This window comes from Mytilus californianus, unplaced genomic scaffold, assembly GCF_021869535.1.
Source record: "Mytilus californianus isolate M0D057914Y unplaced genomic scaffold, xbMytCali1.0.p SCAF_4, whole genome shotgun sequence".
NCBI classification, from domain to species: Eukaryota; Metazoa; Mollusca; class Bivalvia; order Mytilida; family Mytilidae; genus Mytilus; species Mytilus californianus.
This window is the reverse complement of record NW_026262690.1, coordinates 91,395,496-91,410,656: the sequence shown is the minus strand read 5'-3', so window position 1 is coordinate 91,410,656 and position 15,161 is coordinate 91,395,496. Positions and strand designations below refer to the sequence as shown.

The 15,161-nt window shown below is 32.4% G+C and overlaps 1 protein-coding gene across 1 annotated transcript; it reads left to right on the top strand.

Annotated features, from left to right (window-relative positions):
* Positions 1-9,701: 9,701 nt before the first annotated feature.
* Positions 9,702-14,068, top strand: LOC127738887 (uncharacterized). The gene is made up of 2 exons (XM_052250359.1): positions 9,702-10,767; positions 13,027-14,068. The coding sequence occupies exons 1-2, from the start codon at positions 10,378-10,380 to the stop codon at positions 14,023-14,025; spliced, it is 1,389 nt and encodes a 462-aa protein (XP_052106319.1). The 5' UTR covers positions 9,702-10,377; the 3' UTR covers positions 14,026-14,068.
* Positions 14,069-15,161: the final 1,093 nt, after the last annotated feature.

Genomic DNA, 15,161 nt, shown 5'->3' with positions numbered 1-15,161 from the left:
TGACTGAAGTTAAGTAACTTATAAATTGAATTACCTTATGTTTGGAAATATGAAATACAAGAAATATGGGAAATATTAAAGGAATAAGATAAATGTATTTAAATAGTTGCAACTGTCAAATGCACAATTGACGATGCTAACTATTCAAAAACAGAACTGTCATGAAATACTCGTAAAATGTCTAAACACAAAACATTTGAAATCTGCCGAAAACGTTGACGCTGATTGCGCAGCGATGTTGCTAATGATTCCAATCACCAACCGTGGAATTGACAATTCTAAGACATCATCCACTCAAAAGTGGCGTTACATATTGTATCACAGTAGAACATGCTTCGTCAGGCTTGTTGTTACTTTCCAATATTTCAAAAATATAACAGACGAAAAACAAAAAGAAGAGATTAGAAATGGTAAATTTTATGCAGGAAACAAATTCAACCAGATTTTTTTTAATGAGAAAAGGTGCATTTTTGCAGAAAATAAATTTAAATGTAAAACGTTAGGTTTCCAATGTGTTCCAAACAGCAGAAAAAGTAAATGCACGAACTGAGTTATGGCGTAGTTTCGCAAAAAAAAAAAAAACACATTTAAATAAACCATAACGTTCTAATTGCTTGAAACAATATTACACTGAAATTCGCTTTAAGTATCATACTCTTAAAAAAAACTTCACAGCGGGTCATTCCACGATGATTTAAATTAAAGTCTATTAATCTTAGAATGACATTCAGGAAGTAGTTAAATTGATTCATATTCAACTAAGCGTTGAGTGTACTCGATTTGAAATAGGTAACAAACCAACAAAAAAAAATGGTTGGAAATATGCGGAAAACATGAATAGAGGTACGGAACATACTGCTCACAATGAAACAATGTCTTAGTACATGCAAATTTATTCTAACAAAAACATGTAACATCTTAAAGAAATACTAATAAAAATATCTGTAACAGAGAAAAAACCTGGTCCCTTTCCCAAACATTTTTTTTCGCGCTTTTTTCACATGTCATAAAAAACTGTAGTAACGGAAGGCTATTAAGTTCACAATTTGGCAATAAATGTCATGAAAATTCGAAAATGGAATTATAGCACACATTTTAAAGGAAAAAATAGCCACAAACTTCAATTGTTCTTGTTTAGTTTCAAGATCAAGATGTCATTATGAATCCCTAACTATGTTTTTTGACTCAGAAAAAAAAATCGTATTATTTTACTATTTTTCATACAATACAATATTCAAATGGATAAATACCACTTGTTCTGACCAAAATATTCATGATTCTGTGTATCTTACTTTTCTACATAACATATTTTTTAGTAAGACAGTGCGACCAACTTTTCCTAAAAGGGCATAAATGTGGACTTACATAACTACAAACAATAATCTATATAAGTTTGGTGGTTTGGAGGGGGGATTTGAAATTGAAGCATAAAAATAGTTACCCAAAAAATTGAAAACATCTTTTGGTTTTTAGAATTTTCCTATTTCTACATAAAAAGACAAATATCTAAAATTACAAAATTGTTTTCATTGTGACATGAACCGAATTCATCATCAAAATTAGAAAGTGATTTGAACGTTTTGTCTTGCAATGCGTACGCAAACTGTGCTTGCTAAAACACATTGAATTAAAATATTTTTTTAAATGGCCGCCATATACATATTCGATTTTTACAGATCGAGGTTGAACGAGACTAAAAGAGGTACAAAGTCATAAATAAATTTATACTGAAGAGATTTTTGCGTCTCAAGTTATTTGGTCTACAGAAATATGCCTAATGGTTCGTTAGGTTATATTTAAATGAATCGCAAGAAATCTAGGTAAATCGGAAATAAGCCAAATGTACTGAATAATTGTTCTTTTTGCACTTATTGATAAGAAAAGAACGATCGTTTTATGCAAATTAAAAGGACAATTGTAGTTCAAATCATACAAAAGATAGCGTTTTAATAGAACACAAGTCGTCTAAAATTTTATTGTTCTTTCTTTTTATTTGATAACATCAAAGATTTGTCTTACTACACCGTGAAATCCTTGGTAAAATAAAACTGGAATTCAATAATTCAACTTGTTTGTGCTGAGAGCGTCAGTATTTAATAAATCTGTATCGAATTTGCCGGGTTTCAGGGTGTTTTAAGTATTGAACGAAAAAGTAAAGGCACTTCGAACAAAGAAGACAGAAGAAGAAGACACTGTAACATCTACATTTATTTCAACATACGTTCTATCAAATAAAATTGTTGGTTTTTTTTACCTTATCCTACCTAAATTATCTGTGATTCAGCAATTGGTGATTGAATTTAACCATACCAAGTATTTATATTCTTCAAACCGGCAGTGATAAGGTATGACCGGAAACGACATTGTATAATCGATTAAACAATAAAATAGGCACGGGAAAAAAACTAAATTGGAACCTTGACATTAAGGGAAGACATGCCTAACATATTCATTGCACATATTTGGTCGTAGGTAAATACACATTACAAATATCATATAAAAATATTCTTAAAATGTATAGTGGTTATCGATGAAAACCGATGATGATGCAATGACGATAGATTGATGTTTACCGTCAAGTGAAAACTAGTACATGCCTACCACGATGAAACATGTTGATTGCATATGAATATGAACCCCGCTTAGTATAAGTCAGACATGCTGAGTGGATTTTTTTCGCATCCTAGTTCACAATACGTCTCTGCACCGACTAGTTTTGTTCCTACTTCTAAAGGTTACGTGCTTAACGGAGAAGAAGCAAATACCAATTTTCAAATCTTTGATTTGATCCGCGGCTTCTTCACTCGAAGAATGAATATCGAAGACCATCGCTATATAGACACTAGTAGCCGTCTAATCCTTTTTGTATGTGTGATAATTAGTTCACCATTGAGGAATATGCAGCAGCTCTCAAGATGAGGAACATTAAAACACTACTGACCTTTGACAATTTGGTTATTTTAAAGTGTTTGTGTTTTGTTTTGTTTTGTTTGTTTTTTGTTTGTTTGTTTTTTGTTTTTTTTTTTATCTCATGCATATGCATGCAAAAAAAAATCGCGAATCCTAAGGATGACCACTTAAGGGAGCTACCATTTGATTTTTATGGGGGGGCTAGGATGAAAAATTTTGTCCTGCCTATTTATTTTTCCCTCTATTCGGTCCTGCCTTTTTATTTTTCACTCTATTTGGTCCTGCCTTTTTTTTTTTAGTTTATCCTGACTTTTTTTTTACATAAATTGTCATCCTGCCTTTTTTTTTCAAATAATCTCATCCTGCCTTTTTTTTTACTCAAAACTCCTGTCCTGCCTATTTTTTTCAAATTTCATCCTAGCCTCCCCCCCATAAAAATCAAATGGTAGCTCCCTAAATGAATGTTAACGTATGCATTCCATGAGAACAGTCTGCTTTGGCAGTTTCATTATGTATAAAGTTCAGTTTACGGAATGCATATGCAATTAATTGAATTAAATTCCTAGTAGCAATGACATAATTTGGACTACTTGTGTGGGAGTATTCCATTGAATTTAACGTCCTCATTCCGACATGACGTGGCTGCGTACTTAGACATCCTGCAAGACCAAACGGACTACTCCTCAACTGTTTGGTTCACTTCAGTACTGGAAAAACAAAGATGAGCAATAAGAACTTATACAGTTATAGAGCACATTAGTGTCAATCAAGGACACCAGTAAACCAACGCCTGTACATATTTTCATTTTGCTTGCTGTAGGTCCTGCCCTTTCCGACTTTGTTTTGAACGGAACTGTTTAGAATTACATCATTTTAAAGAAATTTGACAAAGTGACATAAATGTTTAAAAGGAACAAAAGCAATCGTGACCGTTATAAAGTAATTATATATTGTATACAGTTCTTTTGATGACGGTTATTATCTTGTAAAGAGGTGTAATGAAGATTTTATTAACCGTTATAAACAACGCCTTTGTGAATATTGATACATAAAGGCGTCTTTCAAAATCATTTTGGAATAATTTTCCAACAAATTTTGCAAGTTTAATGTGATTTTTTTCGGAACATTAGATAAATTAAAGCAAACTAGATCTGAATGCATTAGACAAATTAACCTGAAGAGGAACTTGCGATTGTATATCTATTTCTAAACGTCATTATCATAATGTTCAGCATAAGAGTATCTTCTTTCTCCTGTAATTCATCATTATGTTGTATAATATAACATTTTTTGAAATTAACATATAGTTTATTAACATCAGGTCAATTTCGGTCAGACATAATTTTAGAATTAGCACGTTTTTCTAACAAATAAATCTACAAGTATTATCTTTGATACGATCAATTTGGTAACTACATGGATTGGTTATAAAATATAATGGTATCTTTCGTATCTCAAAAGATTACGAGTGTATTAAATATTCATACGGGTAATTTGCTTTCAAGGAGAAATTCAATAGCACATTTAGTGGTTTTGTTTGTTTCTAAAATACGCATTTCGACTGAAGTTTTGGTAACGTGTGTACATATTAAATATACAACAAATAGGATGGATACAACACGATTTCTTTTAGTTATATTAATTATATGCACATCGAACTAAATAATTGTTCCTCAGACTTTTTATGCTAACAGTACAACATGAAGAGTAATGAATTTGTTTCCTTCATTTCTTCTCGAATTCATAAATCATTGAATTACCCGTCAATATTATGCAAAGGAAACAGGACAGAAGCTTTTTCTGTAATTTTTTTCACTTTTTTTTCTTTTGAAATGGATTCGGTCTCGACACATTACGGAAGCAAGTGTTATTTTCGCCAAAATTAGTTACATATAGATATCAAAATATATATAAGGATGTGGTATGACCTCCAATGATGCAATTATCAATCAACTGAAAAGGATGTAAACATCTACATGTTACCACATGGTCTTAAATAATGAATTTATTTTAACGTCCCCATTCCGATACGACTTTGTTGCGTACTTATACATCCTGCAAGACCAAACTGACTACTCCTCAACTGTTTGGTTTCACTTCAGTACTGGAAAAACAAAGATGAGCAAATTTCTATACCCCATTCAACCCTTGGGGTTCATCTAGTGGAATAAGTAAATTCCCATATCGAATATTAAGCTATAGCCAGGTAACAAAATGTGAAACAATTTCGAAAAGAAAACCAAAGGCCATATTAAAGCTTATAACATTAAAAAAAAGGGAGACAGACAGCAACTGTTAACAAATACCACTCGATTACAAGCTCATGGCTAGGGATTACAATAACAACAAATAAGACAGACAGCAACCGTTAACGAATACCACTCGATTACAAGCTCCTACGTAGGGATAACAAAAAACAACAAATAAGACAGACAGCAACAGTTAACGAATATCACTTTTGACTACAAGCCCCTCTCTAGGGATTAGGAACAAAGAAAGTTTGGGGGGGGGGGGGGGGGGGGGCATGCGTGCAAGCGCTCAATCCTACCTTTACATGGGTCATTGGTGAACCAGTACAAAAGTTATAACAGCTGTAAAATTCAGTTGATTAATCAGATCGGTGCCGACCTGGTTGTACCATTATCATTGTTGGAGATTATGGTCTTTGCAGAAGTTATACCTATTCGATTTATTGCTTAGCAACTTAGCTTAGGTAACTATATGTTGGCAATATACTGGCAAAGTTATCTTATGTAACTATATATATCTGCTGTTAAGAAATGGCAAGCTAGCTCAGATATAACTATCTGTTTGCAAGTTAACTAAAGGTAAACTATTTGTTTGCAATATAATGTCAAAATAGTTCAGGTAACTATCTGTTGGCAATATAATGACAACTTAGATCGGCTAACTAAATGTTGGAAATTTACTCTCCGTCTGATGGTAAGATATGGTCATGCCTTTAACACAATTCAAATAAAACAGTAAACAGAATAACACGTTTAGATGTGTTTGTTAAATAATTAATAGCAAACAATTTAATGATGCATTGCAGATTTCCACATCATATATTTCTGCAGTTTATATAATAAATAATTTACATCAGATCTTCATATTTCTAAACAAAACGATAATAATAAACACTAGAGAGACATTAGCCTAATATTTTTTACAATTATGTCTGCAGACTCAATGCATAATTTATGACTTCAATATGACAAGTGTAAAAAATTTTGAAAAATTATATCTTTGAACTTATTCATTTGTACAATGATTTAAAATATCGACAAATTTTTATAAAGTTATGCCTTTGAACGCATCATTAAGATAAACTTTTGAAATTTAAATGTTTTGATTGCGTTTTTACATAATTTTTACTATCAATTTCATCGGAAATTCTTAATGTGTATGCTCTTTTTTTTTAAAGACTACGCCTATTGATCAACATGTATCCATACACATTACGGTGTTCATAGCCCGTTACTTGTTATAGCAACTTTAAAGTGAAAACAATTTTAAAATGCATAACAAACCAATTGAAATGGCAATAAAATTGATGACTCCAATTAGGTGGTTCCACTTACAGCATCGTTGAATTACAGAAAAATCCCCAATGGCTATATGTACTTTGGAATGATACAGCATAATCTATACTGTAAATTCAGAAATTATTGCGGCGTTTGTATTATTGCGAATAATGTGACTGGAAGAGTATCGCAATAATAAGAACTCGCATTCTGATATCTGATACAAATATCTGTATGCATATTTTGCTGAAATCGTAATTATTAATCTCGAATTTGAGTTTATTCTTCCAAAATCTCAATGATAAATGCACGCAATAATTTCCGAATTTACAGATTCTTAATTTTCTTTTTATATTTTAATTTTGCTGCTGGTGGCAACAGATTTTGATGCTTCCAGTGTTTTTTTATTAATATGTTTTCAACTCAGTGACTTAAATATATGGTTCTATAATGATTACGCCACAAGTAACGTTTCAAGAGATTTCTTTCTTAAATAGATCAATAAAATTTAAGTAACAGACAAGCCGTGAAGAAGAACAAGTCCTCATTAACCCCATATATAAGCATTTTTATGAGAAAGGGTCATTTAAAGTTGAAGGAAATGTAAAGGTTTTCAAGTATGTATATATATCTTAAATTTCATAATAGATACGAATCGGGAAATCTAGCTTCAGTTAACGATTTGAATAAGTTCACTCAAATTTCAAAAAAATAAAGGTAAAACGCCCATTTCGTGTGTTTCTCGTTACCATTCAATCATTTTATTTGTAGAATCTCTTTTATAAAATATTTGATTAAAAGACAACAGAGTTGTATTCAATCAAAATTAACATAATTGTCAGCCATTTATGTCAGAAAGAAACCCTAGTATGCTGTTGCAGGCAACTCCAAAAGCATGATCGTTGGGTCTCCGAACATTCCCGAAGTTCTGCGTATTGCGAGTTTACGAGCTTCGATCCGCTTGCTTGGAAGTTTTTGTTGCAGGATGTTCTTCCTATTTACTCTTAACCTTAATATCTCACAGGGTTGATGGACTGATTCATTGCTGATTGCTTAACGCCCAGTAGGAAATAGTTCATGCATATTCATGACGAGAACAAATCTAAAAATAAATCCAATAAGCATAATTTGCAAAACGAGTAGACCTGGATGTTTGGGTGTTATTTATTTTCGACTTATGAATTTGAATATCCCTTTGGTATCTTTCGCCTCTCTTTTAAAATTCGTTTGAAATAGATGGTATGATCAATGGATGAGGACATGATTATGCTGGCAACATGCCCGAGAGCACCTACAGACCTCTCAAAGAGTTCTTACAAGGGATCTGAAACGTGTAGAGAGCATAAAACGAGGCATCGGTTTTCATTTCGACGAACGTGGTTGCGTATTTATACATCTCGCACATCTTATTGTCATTAGGTTTACTGTCACGATTATTTAGTTCAGTTATTTTTGCAAAGAATTCCGCTCATTCCGCTCAAGCCAGTGCTAGGGGCCGTCTTAAACTTGCAGTGAGGTGAGAGTTTTTTTTGCTCCGTGATGAAAGCCTCGCTGTGACTTTGAGATGAAGAACAGCAATAAAAGCGCTGTTCCTTTGCTTTTCGTTTTTTTTATTTTTTTTTTTTTTTTTTTTTTGCTGTGCCTGTACTGATTTTGTGTCATGGATGGATACCCCATATCCTTTGTTTTTCTTTTAAATAATAAACATCTGAACTTAAGTTTCGAAGACTACTGAAACTTCAGTTCAGATGTTTATTATTTTATGTCAGCTATAACCTTCCCCCCCCCCTTCAGCTCTATCTCCTGTAAGTTTAGTGAAATTGTTCAATTCTATCTTCTGCAAGACGTGTTGAATTTAATTTAAAGTTGGTGGCAGCGATCGAAATTATAATAGAGGCATGACTTTTGACCAATTTGCTATTAACCCTTGTTCAAAAATATATATAAACCAATAAATCTCTGCATGAGGATTTCAGAGATAGGGTTACAATGACAAACGGTTTTACTCCATGAATTTTAAAGATACGCATCTTAACAAAGGGCTTACAAAAATAGTATTTTATCATGATGTACTAGGTATCACATTGAATAAAATTACTTTGATTATCGATGAAAAATCATAAATAGTGGATGGCATGTCCCTCGCAATCAAGGATTTATTTGATGTCGATGTTATAAACGTAATGGTGGTTTACATCACAAGTTTTAATAAAAATCTCCTTGTTTACATGTCAGATCGACGGGAGATTTGCCAAATAAATGTTAAAATCTTGTATTAAATCGTTTAAGGTATGTCCATTTTAATCTTGTGATTTTGACATTAAAGTCTTCTATTTTCAGCATGTTAAATCCATAATAAGACCTTTTTTTCGCATATGCAAAACAAAGGAGGTAACATTGCTAGATAAGTGTTATACAAACAAAATTTGAATGTAATCTTGAGATAAAAAAAAATGATATAAAAAAAACTAAGTATATAATTTTTTCTCTTTTTGTTCCAAAACAATGATGCTCTAGAAACGAGATTAATGAATCTAAAAAAAAAGCCAAACTACTTAAAAACCGCTGATGAATATGCTTAGAATAGCTGGCGAAATTCGAATATTATTAATAAATGAAATAGCAACCAAACGACAAAAAAATCAAAAGACTTCTATATGTTCAGTTTGACTGAAGAAAAGAGAAAAGGGCGGAGACCGGCAAACAGAAGTTAGAAGAAAAGACCAAAAGTACAGAGAGGCAAACAGAAGATAGAGAGAGACATTGAAGATATAATACCCATATTCGTCGCTCATATGCCGTAGTATTTATTTTGAAAAAAAGCAAACAAATTCAGCACAAACAGGAAAGTGGAAAACACGAAACACAAAGTAAACACTGCATTTAAATATTCATTAGATTATTTAAGGATTAAATTACTTTTACGAGGCCTTCAACTTGTTTTTTTTTGTTGTAATTGTAGTTATTGAATGTACAATGAACTATCGAATATTGTCAATCTTTTGTTTTTTTAACTGACACGACTTTGAACTCATGAATACTGCTTTTTACAAGCATTATTCAAAACCAAATTCCAAAAAAAAATCATAATGGCATCCTTGTTCCACGGGGAATCAACTTTCATGGACATGATATGACTAATATACAACTTTAAACGAAGTAGAAAAACAATATTTTGGACTTATGAGGGTGTGTATGGGGGTTTACAGAATAGAGAATAATGGGCAAAAAATATAAAGAATAGAGAAAAATGGACCAAAAAAATAAATATATTTCATTTCGTTTGAAAATGGGTTTTCCCGTTTGGTATTTGTATTAATTATATATAGATGGGAACTAGTGTAACTAGTTCTGAAACTAGTTCTGCAAGAGTATGTACTATTTATAAAGTTTGATGGTACGTGCACAAGGCACGAGAAAAGTTTTGGCGGTTTCTACGGGTGAGGTTTTATGGTACTATATAAAGTTTGGCATTTAAATGTATTAGTATCGAAGGTGCTCGCAGTTACGTCGAATCGTCACGAAGTTAGTCACATTAGTATACGTTTATGATGTCCGATACTGGTTCCGACCATGATGATTTGAGACAGTCCAAAAGTAAGGAGAGTACATCCAATACCGAGTTGTCTACTGATGGTGCTGTATCGTTGTTTTCAACAGTTTTAACAAACGCTCTAGAACAGCAGAAAGTTAATTTAATCAAACATTTTGAAAACCAATTTGTACAACCAGTGAAGTCAACCGGTGTTTCGACTCGATTTCGTTTTCAAGAGAGAGGGACATCGCATCCAGTACTTATTCAATACAGAAAGGTCCGACACGATTTCAAGAATAGAGAAACTGATTAAGTCCAAATCGTACGTACAGGCGTTGGAGGTGTTAGCAGAGGAAAAAGAAACGCTGCGGAAGAGGAACAAAATTCTGAAAATCGGCGACAAACATGGATGGGACACCGTTAATGAATACCTTGATAGTCCTTTGGCTGACGATAAGGACGATGCAGCTAATTTGCGTTCCGCGATTGCCAGTGCTTCTAGAAAAAGGAAAAGTTCAAAACCGTATGATCGGCCCAGCAATAAACCTACAGAAAGTGGAAATAAATTCAACGCAAAGAATTTTTTTCGTGGGATTAGTCAAAGCAGTGGATTCGGAGAAAGTACAGGGCAGTCACAGAACAGATCCGGGAAATGCTTTTATTGCAATCAACAAGGACATTTCGCCAGATTCTGTCCATTCAAGGCAAGTCCGTCAGCAACAGTCAGCACGGCCCCAAAGGAACAAGAAAAGTCACAGTAAAGAACAGACGTTAGATGAAAATACAACGAATGGAGTTGAGTATAATTTTGACTTTATTAACAATTATGAAATTAAGTCTGGAGATCAAATTATTAACGTTAAAGGGAATTTGAAAAATAATGTGTTATTTTGGAAATCTGTTTTACAGGCAAATGATTTTATCTTAAATACGATAGAATTTGGCTATCGAATTCCATTTAATACTGAACCATGTTGTATTCATTTACCTAATAACAAATCAGCTCTTAAGCATGCTACTTTTGTTGAAAAGTCAATAGATGAACTTCTTACTACTAATTGTATCAATGAAGTAGAGTGTCCACCTTTTGTAGTAAATCCGTTAACTGTTTCAGTACAAAGTTCAGATAAAGAAAGACTTGTACTAGATTTGAGACATGTAAACAAATACGTTGAAAAACAAAAGGTTAAATTTGAAGGTGTTAATGAAGCATTATCTTTCGCACATAATTCAAAATACATGTATAAATTTGATTTAAGGCATGGTTATCATCACATAGATGTGCATTGTGATCATCAAAAATTTTTAGGTTTTTCATGGAAATTTGGCAATAAAATCAGATTTTTTACTTTCACAGTTTTGCCTTTCGGTTTATCATCAGCAGGTCACATTTTTATTAAAACGATCAGAGTTTTAGTAAAATATTGGAGAGCTATGAGTATTCCTATTGTGGTTTATTTAGATGACGGGTGGGGAACTGCAGAAAATTCAGAAATTTGTGAAAATATGGCTTTACAGGTTAAAAGTGACTTAGACAAATCTGGTTTTGTTGTAAATAATAATAAGAGCGTATGGACACCAGTTCAAATTATGGAATGGCTAGGTTTTAATTGGAATTTAGAAGAAGGAACTTTAGAAATACCTGTGAAAAAATTCGAGAATTTAAAAAACATTATATCTGCTTTATTTGAACGTAATATACATATCACTTGTAGAAATTTAGCTAAATTGTGTGGAAAAATAATTTCTATGTTACCAGCATTAGGCAGTATTTGTCAAATTATGACAAGGCATTTACATATGACTATCTCTTGTAGAGCTTATTGGGATTCTTTTGTATATTTGAATGACAATGTTATTCAAGAACTTAGATTTTGGTATTTTTACTGTGACAAAGTTAGTTTTAGGCATATTTCATATTTTCATAGAATGCCTGAGAGAATTATTTTTTCTGATGCCAGCGAATATGCAGGTGCTGGTTATATTGTAGTTTCAAATAATGTATCTCATTTTATGTGGGATAAATCAGACAGAACTAAGAGTTCAACTTGGAGGGAATTAAAAGCAGTAAGCAATATTTTACAGTCTTTACATAATCAATTGAGTGGAAAACTTGTCAAAATTTACACTGATAATCAGAATGTAACTAAGATAATTAGAAAAGGTAGTATGAAGGCAGAGCTTCAGGACATAGATTTAGATGTTTTTAATATATGCTTAGATAATAACATTGTATTAGAAATTGAATGGATCCCAAGAGATAAAAATATTCAAGCTGACGAATTGAGTAAAATTTTCGATTTTGATGATTGGGGTGTTTCAGATATTATTTTCAAATATTTTGATCGGTTATGGGGTCCATTCAATTGTGATCTATTTGCCGACAGTAGAAATAAGAAAGTATCTAGGTTTTTCTCAAAGTTTTTTACACCTGGTACCTCCGGTGTTGATGCGTTTGCATATGACTGGTCAGCATTTAATAACTGGATAGTTCCTCCTATTGTTTTGATTAATAGGGTTATTAATTATATGCATATATGTAAAGCAAAAGGTGCATTAGTAGTACCTAAGTGGAAATCAGCTGTGTATTGGCCTAAGATTGTGAATCGTTTAACATATCAATATAAAGGCTATATAAAAGATTTCCGTGAGTATAGATATCCGAAATCGTTTTTTATACAAGGATCGGACGAAAACAGTATTTTTGCTAAGCAACCATTTAACAGTAATGTGTTAGTGTTGTTAGTTGATTTTACTACTTAGTAATTTAGATAATTATCTATTTAGATACAATTATATGTGTGTATGTCACACAGTGTGAAATGTTTACTTGTGAACAATATAGTTGTTCTGTGGCATAATATACAGTATTATGATGGACTATGTATGAACTTTTATGAGCTATGTTGCACAGTGTAACATAAAGAATCACACAGTGTGGTTAGAAGTTGATGTATATAGATATACGATGTATATATTTATAGAAGTTTAATGTTTATCTAATTAAGATACATGTATGTATGAAGATTTTAATTGGGTTTTTTCTATTTACAGACTCAATGGAAACAGTTCGAGAAATTAGCCAATGATTCTAGATTTGCCAAAATTGTCAGTGCATTACCATCAATTGTGGAAGCGTCTAGTTCAAAATCTACTGTTAAAAAATATAAATTTTATTTTGGAAAATTTCGTCTTTGGTGTTCCGATTGTCAACTTGAATTTTCTCCGGCTACTGCAACTACAGTATGTTTATATATCGGTTCACTGATACAGCAAGGTGTTAGCGTGTCCGTTTTAGAATCTAACTTTTATTCCATTAAATGGTATCATGACATTAACTTTAAATACAATCCTTGCTCTGATAAGTTGTTATCTAATATTTTAGAAGGCGGTCGTAGAATTTTGAGTATACCCATCAACAAAAAAGAGCCTATTACTACAGACATTTTAAAGTTAATTGTTTCTAGATATGGCTCTGAACATGATTTGTCTAAGTTAAGAGTGTGTTTACTATGTCTTCTTGGATTTTCCGGTTTCTTGCGCTACAGTGAGTTAGCAAATATAAAAAGAAATAACATTGTTTTCTACGATACTCATGTTGAGATTGCTATCAATAAGAGTAAGACAGACATTTATAGAAGAGGAAACAAGGTTATAATCGCTAGGACCGGCAATGAAATGTGTCCTGTTAAGTGGTTAAAGATTTATTTGAAATTAGCTGGTTTAGAATCTGATTCAGATTATTTTATTTTTCGTTCTTTGTCATTTTTGAAATCACAAGGTATATACAAGCTAAGCAAAAACAATACATCCTTATCGTACACTAGAGCTCGTGAGATATTACTTAAGGCATTGGAAGATATTGGTTTGGATAAATCTAAGTTCGGGTTACATAGTCTAAGAAGTGGAGGTGCTACCTCAGCAGCTAATAACGGGGTTTCTGATAGATTATTGAAGGCGCACGGTAGATGGTCATCAGATCAGTCAAAAGATGGTTATATTAAGGACAATTTACATCGTCAGTTGGTAGTATCTTTGAATCTTGGCATCTAATTCTGAACTGTTTCATTTCCTTTGTTTCGATGTTACTGCGAGCAACTAAATAAATCCTATTTCTGTGTTTGTTTTGTTTAAAGCCTATTGAATTTAGAGTAGAAATACTTTAAATTCGGACGAGCAGGGCGAGGGAGAATTTAAATATATTTCATTTCGTTTGAAAATGGGTTTTCCCGTTTGGTATTTGTATTAATTATATATAGATGGGAACTAGTGTAACTAGTTCTGAAACTAGTTCTGCAAGAGTATGTACTATTTATAAAGTTTGATGGTACGTGCACAAGGCACGAGAAAAGTTTTGGCGGTTTCTACGGGTGAGGTTTTATGGTACTATATAAAGTTTGGCATTTAAATGTATTAGTATCGAAGGTGCTCGCAGTTACGTCGAATCGTCACGAAGTTAGTCACATTAGTATATATACAGTGGCTGCTATGTTTATTACATGTATTTATATATGTTGGTTGTATAAAAGAAACCTGTATTATAAAGTTTAATAAAATAATGTATCGCAAGAGAAGATAATATGTTACTGCGAGCAACTAAATAAATCCTATTTCTGTGTTTGTTTTGTTTAAAGCCTATTGAATTTAGAGTAGAAATACTTTAAATTCGGACGAGCAGGGCGAGGGAGAATTTAAAGAATAGAGAATAATGAGGTGCTAAAATATAAAGAATAGAGAATAATGAGCAAACATTATAAAGAATAGAGAAAAATGGCCTAAAAAATTAAAGAATACAGAAATGAAGGACCCCATCCAGACCCACACTTACGGTCCTTTGATGGATATTTGTGACCGGTAAAATGAATAATAAGTCGAACAAACTTAACGCATGCATGAGATAGTATTTAACCGAGGTATATTGTAGTTTTTTGTAACGGCAATCAATTTAACATAATATGATATTATTATCTGTGAGAGATAAAAATTGATATTTTTATACGACAGTGAACTCAAGATGACCGCACTTTTGGTGCTTTACTGTGTGCTTCACGGTGTCTTATCTTTGTATGATTGATGAATTTCGATTGATTTTCCCATCAAATTAATCTAGTCTTCATTAAATCGATTCCGTATGACGTCCTTCTCTCCTAAAGATATATTAAGTTAGAGTTCAAGTTATCTGGACTTAT

What these genes read in the sequence shown, in the direction of transcription:
- LOC127738887 (XM_052250359.1), top strand. Translation starts at nt 10,378, where the DNA reads ATGGATGGGACACCGTTAATGAATACCTTGATAGTCCTTTGGCTGACG. An exon ending in ATGAAAATACAACGAATGGA is followed by an intron (nt 10,768 to 13,026) that starts GTTGAGTATAAT and finishes TTCTATTTACAG; the next exon opens with ACTCAATGGAAACAGTTCGA.